Here is a 16,739-nt window from a genome sequence, read left to right as displayed (position 1 = left end):
CATGCCTGTCCCTCTATTGTCATCATCAGAAAACCCAGCTTGCTGTGCAGCAGTGCTGGAGTACATGCACATAGACAAGATGAGATTGCCAGAGATTAGCAGTGCTGCTAATATGCACCAAACATGAAAAAAAGGTGAAACAAGTATTTTATATTTGAAAAATGGAAGTTTACGGACGGTGCACAGTGTTTTACCAAACTTAATGAAATGAAATCGAATTAAAGTTTACTTTAAATACATTTGTCAAATTCACACAACTATTAAAATATTTTGGCAAAAAATATTACCTTCTTCTAGTAAGCTCAAACAAGCACAGCACAGGACGGGGGGTATAAGAAGTTGTAGAGCAAAAGTGTACATTTGTGTGTGTTTTTTTTATTATTAATGTACAGTTACAACACTTCCATTTGTAGCACCAGAGCAGTAAAGAGCAAAGACCCCTTAGAGAGTGTTGATTTTGGCATAGGCTGGAAGATATCTAGCTGGGAAACTGAAGCAAGGGTCTCACCTTGCTTTATGGAAGACCTAACTAACCACAATAAATATTAAGATTTGTGATTAAGGAACTGGAAATGCAAGATACAACACCAAGAGACAAAAAGGAACAAAGACTTTAGATGCTTTTTCCCATGTAGGTTGAGTCAGCATTGTCCACGAGAATTACATCGTAATATGATGGCTTCTTGTCATAAACACTTGCAGAATTGCAGAATTGCAAACTGATTTACAAGTCTTGGAGCACCATAAATAACATGTCACAAAATACATTGTACTGCTAATCTTGCCTATTTACTGCTGCGTGTCAGCACTGTCAAAGTAAATCACAATAAATCATTACAATGTTGTCATATTACGATGCAACATCAGCACACACATTTGTTGAATTACAGATAGGGCTGCAGACAGAGCAGGTTCATGGAGTGCTATTAACAATCAGCATATGCACCATTTTAAAATATGAATAAGGCCAGATTAAAACATTTAAAACCAGTTCTTGAACGTTTTGAAAGATTAACAATTTTAAAAATAAAGAGCACTGATGGAAGCAAATTGATTTAATTTTCATTCATAATTATCCATGGGAATTGATTGCTAGGGTAAACTGCACTTCATGGTCTGTTCTTTGCAGAGCTTTTTTTCTTAGAAAATAGGTGCAGGAACTCAACCACGACCCCGTTCAGATTTCAAAAACACTAGAAGGGTCTTAAAGGGGCATTAAATACCAGGATTGCATTACATACAGAGTGCAGAGTTCAGGGGGTTACACACAGAGTGCAGAGTTGTCACTTGTAAACACAGAAACCAGACTTCTGTGTTTATAAGTGATTGTGGTGAGCAGGCACCAAAGGGTCTGAGCCAGAGGTGGTGGAACTGAGTTCCGCCAAGTTCCCCCTGAAAAAAAGCCCTGGTTCTTTGCCTTTGGAACCTAAAGACATATTTAAGCATATTGGTAATAGCTAATGAATAGGAATAGCTGCAAAACAAAAATGAACTAGACCATAGAGGATCATGGAAGATCATGCAATTGTACCTGAAATATTTGAGACACATTTTGATTTGACTTTGATGCCCTTTGGTTATTTAATGCTTTTAAAATGAAGATGTGATACTGCACTTAACATATAATAAGGTATGGTTATCTGATTCTGAAATGTTTAGAAAAAAAAAACATTGTGGATTGGATGCCATATGCAAATAAACAACCTGAAGAGTAACCTCATCCAACATCTTCAAACTCTATCCATCCATTCAACAGCTCTAAAATCCATCCATTAACCACTTCAGCCCCAGAAGGACTTGCCCCCTTAATGACCAGGCCATTTTTTGCAATACGGCACTGCGTCACTTTAACTGACAATTGCGCGTCCTTTTTTATCCACAAATAAAGCTTTCTTTTGGTGGTATTTGATCACCTCTGCGTTTAAAATAAATACATTGCAATAGGCGTATATTGATTGATTTGCGTAAAAGTTATAGCGTCTACAAACTATGGGATAGACTAGGGACTTTTATTTTTATTAATTTTTACTAGTAATAGTGGCGATCTGTGATTTTTAGCGGGACTGCGGCATTGTGGCAGACAAATCTGACCCCATTAATCAGTGCTCTAAAAATGCACTGATCAATGAAAAAATGACACTGGCAGAGAAGGGGTTAACACTAGGGGGTGATCAAGGGGTTAAGTGTGTTCCCTGGGTGTGTTCTAACTGTGAGGGGGATGGGCTCACTGAAACATGACAGAGATAACTGTTCCCAATCACTGGGAACAGACGATCTCTGACATGTCATTAGGCAGAACGGGGAATTGCCTTGTTTACATCGGCAGTTCCCCGTTATGCCTCTGTACACAGCGATCGCGGGACCCACCCGCCATCCTCCTTGCATGGACTGTCAGTTCACGCATGAGAGCTGAACTGCTGCGGAAAATGTACGTGAGCAGATCAGCAAGTGGTAATCAATCTCTTTATCGCTGTCCAGGACCTCTACAGAGAGATCTTTCTCCCTATTCTTGAACTTCCATGACAAACTATACCCATATTTATATAAAGTTTCACCAGTCTATATTCATTCACTGTGTATGTACAGCAGGGATAGGCAAACCAAGCAGGGTTGCCAACTGCCAGTAATTGCCAATGTTTTGTCAGTAAAAATAAAAAATGCTGCAGAGGTTGGCAACCTGAAACCAAGAGAGGTAAAGGTGGGAATCTACCCATGTCAAAGATCACCAAAGTTCAATCTGATTTATTTTTTAAGAATATAAACTAGGAATGCCCCATTAAAATTTAGAAAGGTTTAAAAATGTCAGGATTCACTAACAAGTAACAAGGAGTTCAGGTGTCAATATTATGTAATGCAGTGTTCAGGGTTCTAAGGTATGTAATGCAGAGGTCAGTGGTCAGTAGTAATGTAGAGTTCAGTAGTAACACCCTAGAGTTTAGTGGTCAGTATGTAACACTGAGTGCAGAGTTTAGTTGTAAGTAATGCAGAGTTCAGATGTCAGTAGCAAATAATGCAGAGTTCAGAGGTCTTTGGTAATGTAGAATGCAGGGGCTAGTAGTATGCAACACAAGGTTCAGAGTTAATAAGTAAAGCAGACTTCGGTGGTCAATAGTAACACAGAGTCTAGAGGTCAGTAGGTTGTAAAGCTGAGTGCCAAAGGGAAGTAAGCAGCAGAGCGTTCCGAGGTCAGTAGTTCTTAATGCAAAGTGAATGAGTCAATAGTAACACACAGTGCAGAGGTTAGGATTAAGTTACACCCCCCCCCCCTCCCCAGAAAGCAAAAAATACCTCCCTTCTAGTACAAACAATTACCCCTCTCCCTATATAGTGATTATTTTTTTAAGTAATTAACCTAGAAAGACTGCATTAAAACTGAAGGAATAGTTCAGGAGTCAATAGTAAGTAACACAGTGTTCAGAGGTCAGTAGTGTATAACACAGAGTTTAGAGGTTTGGGGTAAGTAACGCAGAATGCAGGGGTAGGTAACACAGAGAGCATTACATGGACCCAGTGAGGGGCATCATGGACCCACCCTTTAGAGGATACATAACTTTGGTCCTCTGGACTCACATCATTAAAGACTGTCCAGTCCCAGAGAAGAGGTAAAGAGGACCCTCTGCCTCATGCAACCAGCCTTAAAAGAGAAGTATTGGATTTTTTTTAAATCATACTTACCTAGGTGGATGCAACATCGATCCAGCCATATCTAAGGCTGAGAACTGAGCGATCATATACCACTGAGCCAGGTTCTGATCCAGGCTCCTGGGTGGATGCCGACCATATGGTCCCGATCTTTCCCCAGCCTGGACCGGCTCTATGATATCAGCTTGATGCCATCTGATAACAGGTCACAGGAGTGCAGACAAACTGTGATCCACAGGGGAAGTACAGCCAAATGAGCTTTGGCTGTACTTCTCCTTTAAGACAAGGTAAGTTTTTTTTTATTTAAATTCCTTTATTGTTATCATGGCAAAGGTTTACAAATACAACAAGTCATGTCAGTCTTATGAGCAGTGGTATATTCAATCCGCATACACCAAAAACCGAAAACCAGCTGGACTTAGAAAATAATTTTGACCATTTAAAAAAAAAACATTTTGCCTATACGGGGCCCGTAGAAACATATACCATTCAAAGCAAAAAGACAAGGTAAGTTTTAAAAACAATTGCAAGGAGTTCTTAGGGAGGGAGCCAAGAGTCCAGAGGTGAGCTTTAAACTAGCTACACTGCACATTGACTTAGACATTTACAATGCCATTTATGGTCTTTTCCGTTTTCTTTCCAGGAGACACGAGAATATGAAGTTTCAATATAGACCTAGAGATTTCCATATGAAGGCAAGCACCAAGACACCTTTATTCAAGATGTCAGTTCTGGAACATGATAGAACTTTTCAGTGCTTAATCCAGAGACTACGTGGAATTGAATGAACCTTTAGCCTTTTAGTTGTATTTCCTTTTAACTCTTTCTTAAAGATTTCCATCTCTGTATTTATAACATTTGCATTTAACTAGATGTGGTTTAAGAGAAACAATCTGTTATGTTGCAGGGTTCTTTACAAACAAAGATAGTGAAACCCTCCTTGGATTAATTTAGGTTAATTTAGAAAGAGAGTTTTCAGTAGTCAATAATGTTGTTTCCTGCGGATGGTTTCCAATTTGAGAATAGTCAAGTATTAATAAACTAATTTATTATAATATAAATTAAAAACAATTAATAATAAGTCTCATAGACAGTTAGACTGATTAAATAACAAACAGCAATGATGTTCAGTCAGGCACTGGAACCAGTCAGAAATGGAAGTTGGATTCCGGTTGCTCACTAAGGATTAGTAGACACTGTTGCTTGATGCACTAGACATGTCCTAATGCACTCAAATTAAACAGAAGATACATAGCAAATATTGCTGGAGGATGAGATCATAGAGTTGTTGCCTGTATTTCCTGTCGTTGAAAGCACTTTATTTTATTGCACAGTACAAGTGAGAGAATTAATTCATGCTTTATAGTGAGATAGGTGCAAATCTTACTAAATATTTATTTAAAATAAAATCATATAACATATGTCTGTTAACAAAACAGCTTCAAGGGACATTGTCACTTTGACGTTACAAGCAAAAGTGTGTGTCTCTAAATAGTCCACCCACCAATAAAAGTATACTTGATGCTCCTGCAGCAGTCCAGCAGTATCGGAACTTATTTGGGTTGTTTGCACCACAGCCACCCCTTCCCCACCCCACATGTGACAGAGCTTGAGCCTGGCTGAGCACTAGCATGTGAGGATGGTCACATGCTCCCTATACCCAAATGCCCCACTCTGTTAGAGCAACATAGTGAGGGCTCTGGTGGTGTGGGGAGGTGGTAAAGAGGTGAGAATTGGTAAGCATAAGGTACAGGGGAGGCTATCAGCAGATACATTCACTTTTTGCTTAATGGGCAAGAAGGCAGTGCCCCTTTAGGATCAAGTTTCTGGGGACAATTATAATGACACTAAAGCATATCTAAATCCAAAACAAAAATTAAATATATTTAAGCTTACCAGTTCTTAGGCCCCGTACACACGACCGAGTTTCTCAGCAGAATTCAGCCAGAAACTCGATCGGAGCTGGATTCTGCCGAGAAACTCGGTCGTGTGTACACTTTTCAGTGAGGAAGCCGACGAGGAACTCGTCGGGCCAAATAGAGAACATGTTCTCCATTTCCTCGTTGTTCAATAAGGAAAGTCGGCCCGCCGAGATCCTCGGCGGCTTCAACACTGAACTCGACGAGGAACTCAATGTGTTTGGCACGTCGAGTTCCTCGGACGTGTGTACGGGGCCTCAGATTTGGTGAAGGCATTCGTTTTCAGGCTAACAACATCTTCAGCAAGTACAGAAAATGTGAGCTTAAAAGATAGCAAAAAAAATCTCACCTTTCTTTTGTAAATTGTTTGTCCCTTCAATCTACCATAAAACATAGGCAGACATGTTTAAAGTCCATCCTGGATGGAAACCATGTCTCCTTCTATAGATACACTAGTAGAGTGTAACAGCCCAGGGTCAGGAAGTGTGTTATTTTATGGATTACCAGGTGAAAATAAAATGTCTGGAAAAAAATAATAATGCAACCATTCATCTCCGGACTAGTAAAATGCAATATATTAAATGTTTGGGGCGTTTAGGTATGCTTTAACTTAAAGCTGTCAGAAAAATAACTAAATACACTTTTGCCATTTTGGATCAATAATTATCAGGTGCTATTAAAAGAAGAAAAAGGACGTTCAACTGATACAGTGTTGCCAATGGCTTAGAGAACTGTAATTTAAAATGTTCTGCTGATGAATATTTTGGTGCCAAAATATATTTTCTCTTTCCAGTAGAAAGGCCCAGACATGGCATTAAAGACTTACAGGAGTTAAAGGGGTTGTAAAGGCTTGTTTTTTATTTTCTAAATAGGTTCCTTTAAGCTAGCACATTGTTGGTTCACTTAGCTTTTCCTTCGATTTCCCTTCTAAATGTTTTTTTTCTTTGTCAGAATTTCTCACTTCCTGTTCCTCCTCAGTAAGCTTGCCCCCATCATCTGAACCGTTCTGGTTGGGGGTTGCTCGCCCCCTCCCCTGACACTACATCCCTCCGGGGAGACACTGTGAGCGTTCATTTGCACTCTGCGAACACCTGGTTAAGAACCAATTCAATAAACTCAGAGAAAGGCTAGGATGATGGGGGCAAGCTTACTGAGGAGAAACAAAGTGAGAAATTCAGACAAATAAAAAAAACATTTAGAAGGGAAATCGAAGGAAAAGGTAAGTGAACCAACAATGCACAAGCTTAAAGGAACCTATTTAGAAAATAGAAAACTAACCTTTACAACCCCTTTAAGTGTTCACTCACGGTTTCATTACAACCAGGATAATTTGAGTACTTGACCATCACATAGTTTCAGTCTCTAGTTTTTAGGGTTTTTACATTTACAAATAAAAAGAGTAAAAAGAAGAATGAAAGGGTTCAGTAGGAATTATCAGCAATTTGGTTAAATCATAAAGGGTTTTGGAAAGGAAACAACTACATTGTACCAGCAGCAGATCTTTTTACCTTGAAATTGGTAGCTATTACCCATATAAGGTTACAGGTAAGATTCCTGCACTTTAGAACTTACTAAATGTAAGGACAATATAATTGTTCTGTTGCATTTAGAAATTTTGCCAAGAACTGAATGTTTGCTTTTTTTATAGCTGTCCCCATTGACTTGCATAGTTTTCATTTTTAGCTTTGTGATTCTGTTACCGGTGATTCAATCGCAAATATTTGTTGACCTAAAAGACAAAAAACTTTGTGTTTTCACTAAAATGAAAGGGTTTAGAGTTTATTAACTTTTTTTACATTTGTGTCAATAAAAAATCCCAAAATTGTGAAGAGCATGTCCTTCACCTTACTACCGATTTCTATATTATTAATCATCATAGAATTGCACACCTTTCATCATGCTAAAATCTTGTTTACACCATGAAGCCTGTCAGGGCCTGCAAGGCCTTTCCACATGTAACAAAGTGAAAAAAAGTGCATAACTAGGTAACCTTGCATGCAAAAATATTCTTACTTCAACAGCACCAGTATCAAGGTCAACCTTAGTAATGTCCTCCCATCAATATCCTCTTTGGCTTATGTGTACTCTTTGCCTGTCAAATGCAGGTAGATTGGACACAAAGGTGGAAAACAGTGACAGAATCTCATTATGGTGGATTATTTTGAGAGTTTCAGAGGGAAAATGCAGTTCTTTTTGCAATGTCTCCTAAGCATGTTCTAACTGAATGCCTGTCACTCATTGGTTTCGAGAAAGATGAACTGAGCTCCATCGAACTGTTGAAAATGTTGCTGCTTAGATTTATCTTTACTGCAAGAACCGCAAATGACTCTATACCTGTTTTGTATTTGCCTTTTGCTCCTTATGAATATCCATGACTTTGGAAGCAGCCCCTTTAAAGGTCCTGGTGTTCAAAAATCACCGTAGATATTATAAAGCCAGACAATGCTAATGTGTCCCTTAATTTAATACCCATAATGTATTTCCAATGGGGGCTGCATGAAATAAACAACCTTGTGATGACAGCTACTTCAGCTCCAGATTTTCAATTATCCACCAAAACTTGTCTCGCTAATTTAATTAAGTATGACCAGGGTTGAATGAATTATGCTGAAGGCAACTGCCTGATTTTATCTAAGGGCAATGTGAGTCTAAGAAAATGCAGATATGGTACGTTTACTGTACTACTTGAACTTAGATATCTAACTAGCCTTTTGTTGATCCCTAACATTGTACAAACAATTTATATGAAAAATACTGATACAAAAGTCTAGAAATCTAATTCACAGTCTAACAAAATTATGTTATCATATTTATCATTTTGATATTGTACCATTTTGTTTTTTTTGTGTGTGAAATGTAGTCTTTGTACCTGCAGAAGTTTTTTTTAAAAAAGTATTCCATTTCAGACTTCCATGACACTAAGCTTTTTTTCAATATCAAAGCCTGTCACATTGCAGTCATGGTTTTGTTAGTTCCACTCAAGTCCTTTATAAATGCTGTGTATTATCCCCAAACTATTCCAGTTATGGTGATTGTGATGCTGTCAACCTGATCCTTCTCTACTGAGCTGTGTTTTTGTGGGAAGAAGACCTTTTAATGTCTTTTTTTATGGTGTATTTTTATTGATCTGATGCAGGACATGGATATGGATGTTTGCAAAGAAAAAGACAGTTCTTTGATTATTAAACTCCGCATGGATAAAATTATTGCCCATGAATGAGACTGGGAAGGACTACTAACTTTTACTGGATGGAATTGTGTTTATTTTGTTAGATTTTCATTTTCTCTTTTCAATGTCTCCTATCTTAGCCATTCCAATTCTATGGCAAACATTTTAATAGTTTACGTTTGTTTTGAAAGATAACGAAATGCATTGGACTTATACCTGGAATATTTCAAATTTCTTTTAATAAAAAAGAAGAATGTGTATTTGTATGGTTGAAACGTGTGTTTTAAATATGGAGTATCTGACATTTTGTCCCCATTAGGCTAAATAATGGATACACTCTACTGACAAAATGTACAAAGCACCCCCAGGTAATTTTTTATATATATGCTAGCTGATAAAGGAACCTTACTGTGAATGTAAATTCTTACAATGAACATCTCTTATTTGCTCCCTTTAAGTTTGTTACACATACCGATGAAAGCATTGTGTTACATCTATTTGAAAAGTGCAAATAAACACCTGTTGAGCCTGCCAGAGCTGATAGCTTCCTGCACATTCTTCATCTACTGCACTGTTATCCAACATTGTCCTCCTTCTCTGTGGACTACAAAATACCTCTCCATATGTTATGAAGAAGAAGAAGAGATGGGATTTGTAGTCCTAAAATACTTCCTGGTCTAGGGTGACAATTAATACAATACCACCCTACAACAAGAAGTGTGTTACTGGCAGGATCACCAGTAGGAAATTAAGAGAGGAAAAACCTGAAAAAATAATACTTATGCAGTCAGCACTTCATTGGACTAGTAAGTAAAATTCTATATTTTAATGTTTTGGGTTTAGATACACTTTAACAAATCAATACATATTACTAATATTGAGTAAATTAAAAATGCAATTGAAGCCTTTATACGGTGCCTTGAAAAATATTCACACCCCTTGAAACTTTCCAAATTTTACCATGTTACAACCAAGAATGGAAATGTATTTTTTTGGGCTTTATGTGATAGACCAACACAAAGTGGCACATAATTGTGAAGTGGAAGGAAAATGATAAATGGTTTTCAACATTTTTTCCAAAGAAATATCTAAAAAGTGTGGCGTGCATTTGTATTCAGCCCCCTTTACTCTGATACCCCACTAAAATCTAGTGGTACCAATTGCCTTCAGAAGTCACCTAATTAGTTACTAGCGTCCACCTGTGTGTAATTTATTCTCAGTATAAATACAGCTGTTCTGTGAATCCCTCAGCTGTTTGTTAGAGAACCTTAGTGAACAAACAGCAATATTAAAGCCAAGGAACACACCAGACAGGTCAGGGATAAAGTTGTGGAGAAGTTTAAAGCAGGGTTAGGTTATAAAAAATATCCCAAGCTTTGAACATCTCACGGAGCACTGTTCAATCCATCATCCAATAATAGAAAGGAGTATGGCACAACTGCAAACCTACCAAGACATGGCCGTCCACCTAAAACTGACAGGCGGGGCAAGGAGAACATTAATCAGAGAAGAAGCCAAAAGCCCCGTGGTAACTCTGGAGGAGCTGCAAAGATCCACAACTCAGAAGGGAGAATCTGTCCACAGGACAACTGTGCACTCCTCAAATCTGGCCTTTATGGAAGAGTGGCAAGAAGAAAGCCATTGTTGAAAAAAATCCATAAGAAGTCCCGTTTACAGTTTGCAAAAAGCCATGTGGAGGACATAGCAAACATGTGGAAGAAGGTGATCTGGTCAGATGAGACCAAAATTGTTTTTTTTGCCCTTAAAGCAATGTGCTATGTGTGACGGAAAACTAACACTGCACTTCACCATGAACACACTATCCCCATTGTGACACATGGTGGTGGCAGCATAATGTTGTGGGTATGCTTTTCTTCAGCAGGGTCGGGGAAGTTGGTTAGAGTTGATGGGAAGCTGGATGGAGCCAAATACAGGCCAATCTTAGAAGAAAACATGTTAGAGTCTACAAAAGACTTGAGACTGGGGCAGAGGTTCACCTTCCAGCAGGACAACAAACCTAAAACATACATCCAGAGCTACAATGAAATGGTTTACATCAAAGCATATTCATGTGTTAGAATGGCCCAGTCAAAGTCCAGACCTAAATCCAATTGAGAATCTGTGGCAAGACTTACAATCTGACAGAGCTTGAGCTATTTTGCAAAGTAGAATGGGCAAAAATGTCACTCTCTAGATGTGGTAGAGACATACCCTAAAAGACTTGCAGCTGTAATTGCAGTAAAAAGGTGGTTCTACAAAGTATTGACTCAGGGGAGCCATACTTTTTAGATATTTATTTGTAAAAAATGTTGAAAGCCATTTATAATTTTTCTTTCAATTTCACAATTATGTGCCACTTTGTGTTGGTCTGTGTAACGATCAGGGGTTAACGCCATTTACGAAATTCCATTCCACCAACCCACGACAGCTTATTGACACTCCACAATCCAGCAAACGAACATGGCCCATATGGATTCCCCAGAAACGAGACACACAGCTCTGTTCTCTGGTTCCAAACGGATAGACACTTTAATGGGACACTCAGTCTTCTTATATACAGTTAGAAACCCCAATGAACAATGACCCAACTCTACCCACAACATGACACAAGGAGCTCAATACACATCTTTTAGGAGGCGTGGCCTTTGGCAGAGACTTGCAGGCTGAAGCCAATATTGATTCCTAGGCTATGATGGCTGGTTGGGAGAGCGGTGTCTCTTTCACTTGATATAATAAAAGGGAAGATGCATTATACAAGAAGTTCTGACCATGGACTGATGGGTGGTGCCAGAAGTGGCTGAAGCTTCTCAGAAGCTGCTGACCTTCTGGGAATTTCAACAGGATTTACAGTTTTTATAGTTTACAGTTAACTTTACAGTTTAACCTGCAGGGAAAAAACATTTGTGAGAAGGAAGACTCTTAATTGCAGAAGAGACATGGACATGCAATGTTTTTTTTCTGCAATAAAATAAAATTACCAGTCTTCTATAAAATGTACTCTAAACTGCACATGTACAGCTCAGTTTAATATTCCAGCACGTGCCTGTGTTTCTGGATGACTGAGTTACACATTTCCGCAGTGGCCAATCAAGATGGCTGATAACTGGCATCTGAAGTAGTCAGGGAGAAAAGGCCAGTGAGGGGCTTCACAGGGGTAAAACGGTTAGAGCATAGGTAAGTATTGTAGACTTTAGTTCCATTTTAAAGCAAACCTAAACCCATCAATTTAACAGTTAAAAAAAAACTGTTACATTCCTGGGATACAGGGAATGCTGTCACATTTACTTTAAACCAAACTGGCAAACCAATAAGTGGCTGAAGTCATAACTGACACGTGTGCAGCACCATGACAGTTGCACATCAAACAGAGGCTAAGATGATAGCTTCCTTGGCTGAAAAGAATAGGAGGGTTTAGGTAATAAGCACTTGTGTTAAAAAATTGAGTGAAGTACCCTACTTAAAGAGGAGGTCCGGGAAAAAAAATTAAAAGCCAGCAGCTACACATACTGCAGTTGCTGGCTTTTAATAAATGGACACTTACCTGTCCTGCTGTCCCTCGATATCGGCAGTAGGGTTCCCGGCGTAAAGCCGAAAGGCTACACTGCCGTTGCCATTGCGGGTAAGGGAATCCAGAAGTGTAGCCTTTCGGCTTCACGCCGGGAACCCTACTGCACATGTGCGAGGCCCCGCTCCTCTCTCCTATTAGCCCGGCAGCCAGGGGAGGAAGAGGGAGCGCCGCGGTGATGCCACTGCCGCGTCCGGACTCCCAGAAGTGGGAAAATATACCTGTTAAAGACATGTATCCTGTCCCCCCTCCCCCCTGAAAGGTGCCAATTGTGGCACCAGAGGGTGAAGGAATCCGATGAGCAGAAGTTCCACTTTAACCACTTCCTTACTGGGCACTTAAACCCCCTTCCTGCCCAGAGGACTTTTTGCGATTCGGCACTGCGTCGCTTTAACTGACAATTGCGCGGTCGTGCGACGTGGCTCCCAAACAAAATTTACGTCCTTTTTTTCCCACAAATAGAGCTTTCTTTTGGTGGTATTTGATCACTTCTGCGGTTTTTATTTTTTTGCGCTATAAACAAAAATAGAGCGACAATTTGGAAAAAAAAACTGTTTTACTTGTTGCTATAATAAATAGCTAAATTTGTTTTTATCCTCAGTCTAGGCCGATACGTATTCTACATATTTTTAGTAAAAAAAAAAAAAAAAAACGCAATAAGCGACTGGTTTGCGCAAAAGTTATAGCGCCTACAAAATAAGGGACAGAATTATTATTTTTTATTATTTTTTTTTTACTAGTAATGGCGGCGATCTGCGATTTTTATTGCGACTGTGACATTATGGCGGACACTTTTGACACATTTTTGGCACCATTCACATTTATACTGCAATCAGTGCTATAAATATGCACTAATTACTGTATAAATGTGACTGGCAGGGAAGGGGTTAACACTAGGGGGTGAGGAAGGGGTTAAATGTATTCCCTATATAGTGTTCTAACTGTGGGGGAAGGGGGGTGATTGGGGGAGGTGACCGATCTGTGTCTCTATGTACAAGAGACACAGATCGGTCTCCTCTCTCCCTGACAGCACCGATGTCTGTGAGAGCCGGCAATGAGAAATTATCTCATATGTAAACATATGAGATCATCTCTCATTGGCAGCACAGATCGCCTAGCAAACGGCCACTCCGATTGGCCGTTCACGGCGATCTGTGATTGGCTGTGTCCAAGGGACACGGCCAAGCACAGAAGTTCCACGCTGCGCGCTCGAGAGCGCGGAAAGGGGCGGACGTCAAATGATGGCGCCCCAGAGAAGTAGAACCACCCTGCGGCCGTCAATAGTCGTACGGCCGTCGGGAAGTGGTTAAAGTGGAGCTCCACTTTAAATAACCACTCACTGGAGGAAAAAAAGGCCATGTTTGAACAAACAACATGTCAAACCTTGAAGATGGACTATAGCAGAAGATCAATGCATTTTCCACTGCTACCAAAAAAACAGGAAAATGGGGTACAGTGGAGGATTAGAAAAATATTGCCGTCAGACAAACCTTAATTTCTCCTAAAACATGTAGATGGCAGGTCAGAATTTGGGGCATTCACAGCACGAATCTATGGACCCATCCCGTCTTGGGACAACAGTGGAGGAGTTATAATGACATGGGTGTGGGGAATGGGTTTTGGCACAAATTAGAACCATTTATGCCAACTGAGCATAATTTAAACGTCGCAGCGTACTCAAGCATTTATTGGTGTGTGTCTTCTATAGTGGCCACAGAATGTATAGTGTGAAAAGGCAAATAGCAAACATGGTCCAATTACAGAGAATGGTGAAAGGTTTGGCTTGCAGAACATCGTATGTCATTCAAGAAAGCTATTTGGAAATAAGTTCAAGTAATAAAATAGTGTTATAGTATGTAGACACACCTCAAACACAAAACTGTACTCACTCTTCAGGTTATGTTAAAGTGACTTTTTCAGTAGAAATCATTACTGTAAGAATAATCATTTGTTATTCAGAATATAGTAAACTCCAAGAAAGTTGGCACCATTTTTCGCATACATACGAGCTAATCCAGATAAATAATGTTTAAGTACCATTTATATAGCTGCTATGTAAATCTCATATCTTGCATACCTCAAAGTTTGAGTACAATTCTGTATTTGCTGTTTGAAAATGCTTTATCCGAATGAACAGATACAATATTACTGTTATACAAAAGAAACACAACGATGCCATTTTTTTTAACTATATAACTGAGGGCAATTGTGATTCAGCTTGTTTTATCGTTAAAAAAATGTTCTACTGTAAACAGTGCTTACCTGCACTAAAGGCCACAAATACTACCTGTACTGGAAATGCGAACTCACAAATATTAGTTTTTTTTACTGGGCTACAGAAACAGATCAGATAGCAGGGCTTCACTGGGAGGATAAGCACCGGATGCCTTCTCTGATTGTTATAAAAAGAAACGGTTACTTTGTCCACTACTTGTACAATGTATTTGCATTTATATTGTGCTGTAGAGCTGAGCAAATGCTTTTAGGTTCAGCAGGTGGTAGGATATAAAAAAATGTATAAAACTCTAATGTCTGGAGAGCTTGATTTGAAATGGCTTTTAACCTAGATGCTGACCTATAATCCCACTTAAAGCGGATCTCCACTCTAAAGTGGAGTCCCGCTGATCGGCACCCTCCCCCCCTCCGGTGTCACATTTGACACCTTTCAGGGGGAGGGGGGTGCAGATACCTGTCTACAGACAGGTATCTGCACCCACTTCCGGCCCTACGATACGGGCAAAGGACGGGTTTTTTCTCCGCTTCCCGTCCGTCCCCCGTTGTATGCTGGGAACACTCGGCTCCCAGCACACAGCGGGAGCCAATCGGCGGGCGCAGCGCGACTCGCGCATGCGCCGTAGGGAACCGGGCAGTGAAGCCGGAGCGCTTCACTTCCTGGTTCCCTCACCGTGGATGGAGGGGGGAGCAGCAGGGTGACGAGCGATCGGCTCGTCATCTGCTGCGATCACCGCTGGACTCCAGGACAGGTAAGTGTCCTTATATTAAGTCAGCAGCTGCAGTATTTGTAGCTGCTGGCTTTTAATATATTTGTTTAGTGGCACATCCGCTTTAAGGCTAATCTGCATGTACCAATTTCCAGCTCTTGATTTAACAGATGATTTTTAATATCTTGGGCTAAATTCACACTTGTATACTTTCAATCACTTTAATGTATGCAATATGCCATTATCCACTTCAGCCCCGGAAGAATTTATCGGACAATTGCACGATCGTACCACATTGCACCCAAACAAAATTGACGTCCTTTTTTCCCCCCCACAAATGGAGCTTTCTTTTGGTGGTATTTGATCACCTCTGCGGTGACAATTTTGAAAAAAAAAAAGCAATATTTTTTACTTTTTGCTATAATAAATATTCCCCAAAAATATATATATATAAAAAAAAAAATCTTTCTCAGTTTAGGCCGATATGTATTCTTCTACATATTTTTGGTAAGAAAACAAAAATCGCAATAACAAAATCTACAAAATAGGGCATAGTTTTATGGCATTTTTATTATAATATTTTTGCTTTAGTAATGGCAGCGATCAACGATTTTTATGGTGACTGCGACATTATGGCGGAGACATCGGTCACTTGTGACACTATTTTGGGACCATTGTCATTTATACAGCGATCAGTGCTATAAAAATGCATCGATTACTGTGTAAGTGACACTGGCAGGGAAGGTGTTTTAACACTAGGGGGCGATGAAAGGGTTAAGTGTGTCCTAGGGAGCAATTCTAACTGTGGGGGGCTGGGCTACAAGTGACACGACAGGGAACAGTAGAACACTGTCCTGTCACTAGGCAGAACAGGGAAATGCCTGTAGCTCTGTGACATGATCGCGGGACACCAACGGACATCGAGTCCATGGGTCCCGCAGGCATGGTCATGGAACTCGCGGCGGGTGCCATTCTGCCGACGTATATCAGTGTTAGCCGGTCGGCAAGTGGTTAAGTTAAAAAGCATTAAATGTTCACATCTAAATCCACATTTATTTCAGTTTGCACATCTCATGTGCGTTCACTTGTAAGTGCATAAAGCTTTATTGATTGCCAGTTTGGAAAACCGAGCACCAACCTTAGGAATGAAGTTTAGAACAATTAATAATGGGGCAAGGGGAGGCATTGTTGTTGTTTTTTTCCTTTTAAAGTTGTACTTATGTACACTGGTGCGAACACAGACATTACACGTGATTCATACCGCATTGCTGTGCAGATCACATGCAATGTTGGTGCGATGCGAATTCAGCCATACAAATTGTATGGCTGAAATTGAATTCGCACCAAAATGGTGCAGGACCCTTTTTTTGGTCCGCACTGAAATCGGATCGCATGAGTGTTCACACCCATGCGATCCAATTCCTGTACAATTTGACAGTTCACACACGATCTGCAAACTGATCTGGGGGTGTCATTAACTTAGTATTGACACCCGTAGCGGT

At 39.9% G+C, this 16,739-nt stretch overlaps 1 protein-coding gene across 1 annotated transcript in view; it reads left to right on the top strand.

Moving 5' to 3' along the window:
- SEZ6L (seizure related 6 homolog like) overlaps positions 1 to 5,548 on the top strand; it is a 559,496-nt gene extending 553,948 nt beyond the window's left edge. Inside the window, exon 17 of the mRNA XM_040351286.1 lies at positions 4,286 to 5,548. Within this exon, the coding sequence (XP_040207220.1) occupies positions 4,286 to 4,315 (30 nt within the window). The 3' untranslated portion in view covers positions 4,316 to 5,548. The remainder of the gene's footprint in view (positions 1 to 4,285) is intronic.
- Positions 5,549 to 16,739: the final 11,191 nt, after the last annotated feature.

Source organism: Rana temporaria, chromosome 1 (genome assembly GCF_905171775.1).
Source record: "Rana temporaria chromosome 1, aRanTem1.1, whole genome shotgun sequence".
In the NCBI taxonomy this organism is placed as follows: domain Eukaryota; kingdom Metazoa; phylum Chordata; class Amphibia; order Anura; family Ranidae; genus Rana; species Rana temporaria.
Note: the sequence above shows the minus strand (reverse complement) of the source record. Positions and strands in the feature narration are given on the sequence as shown.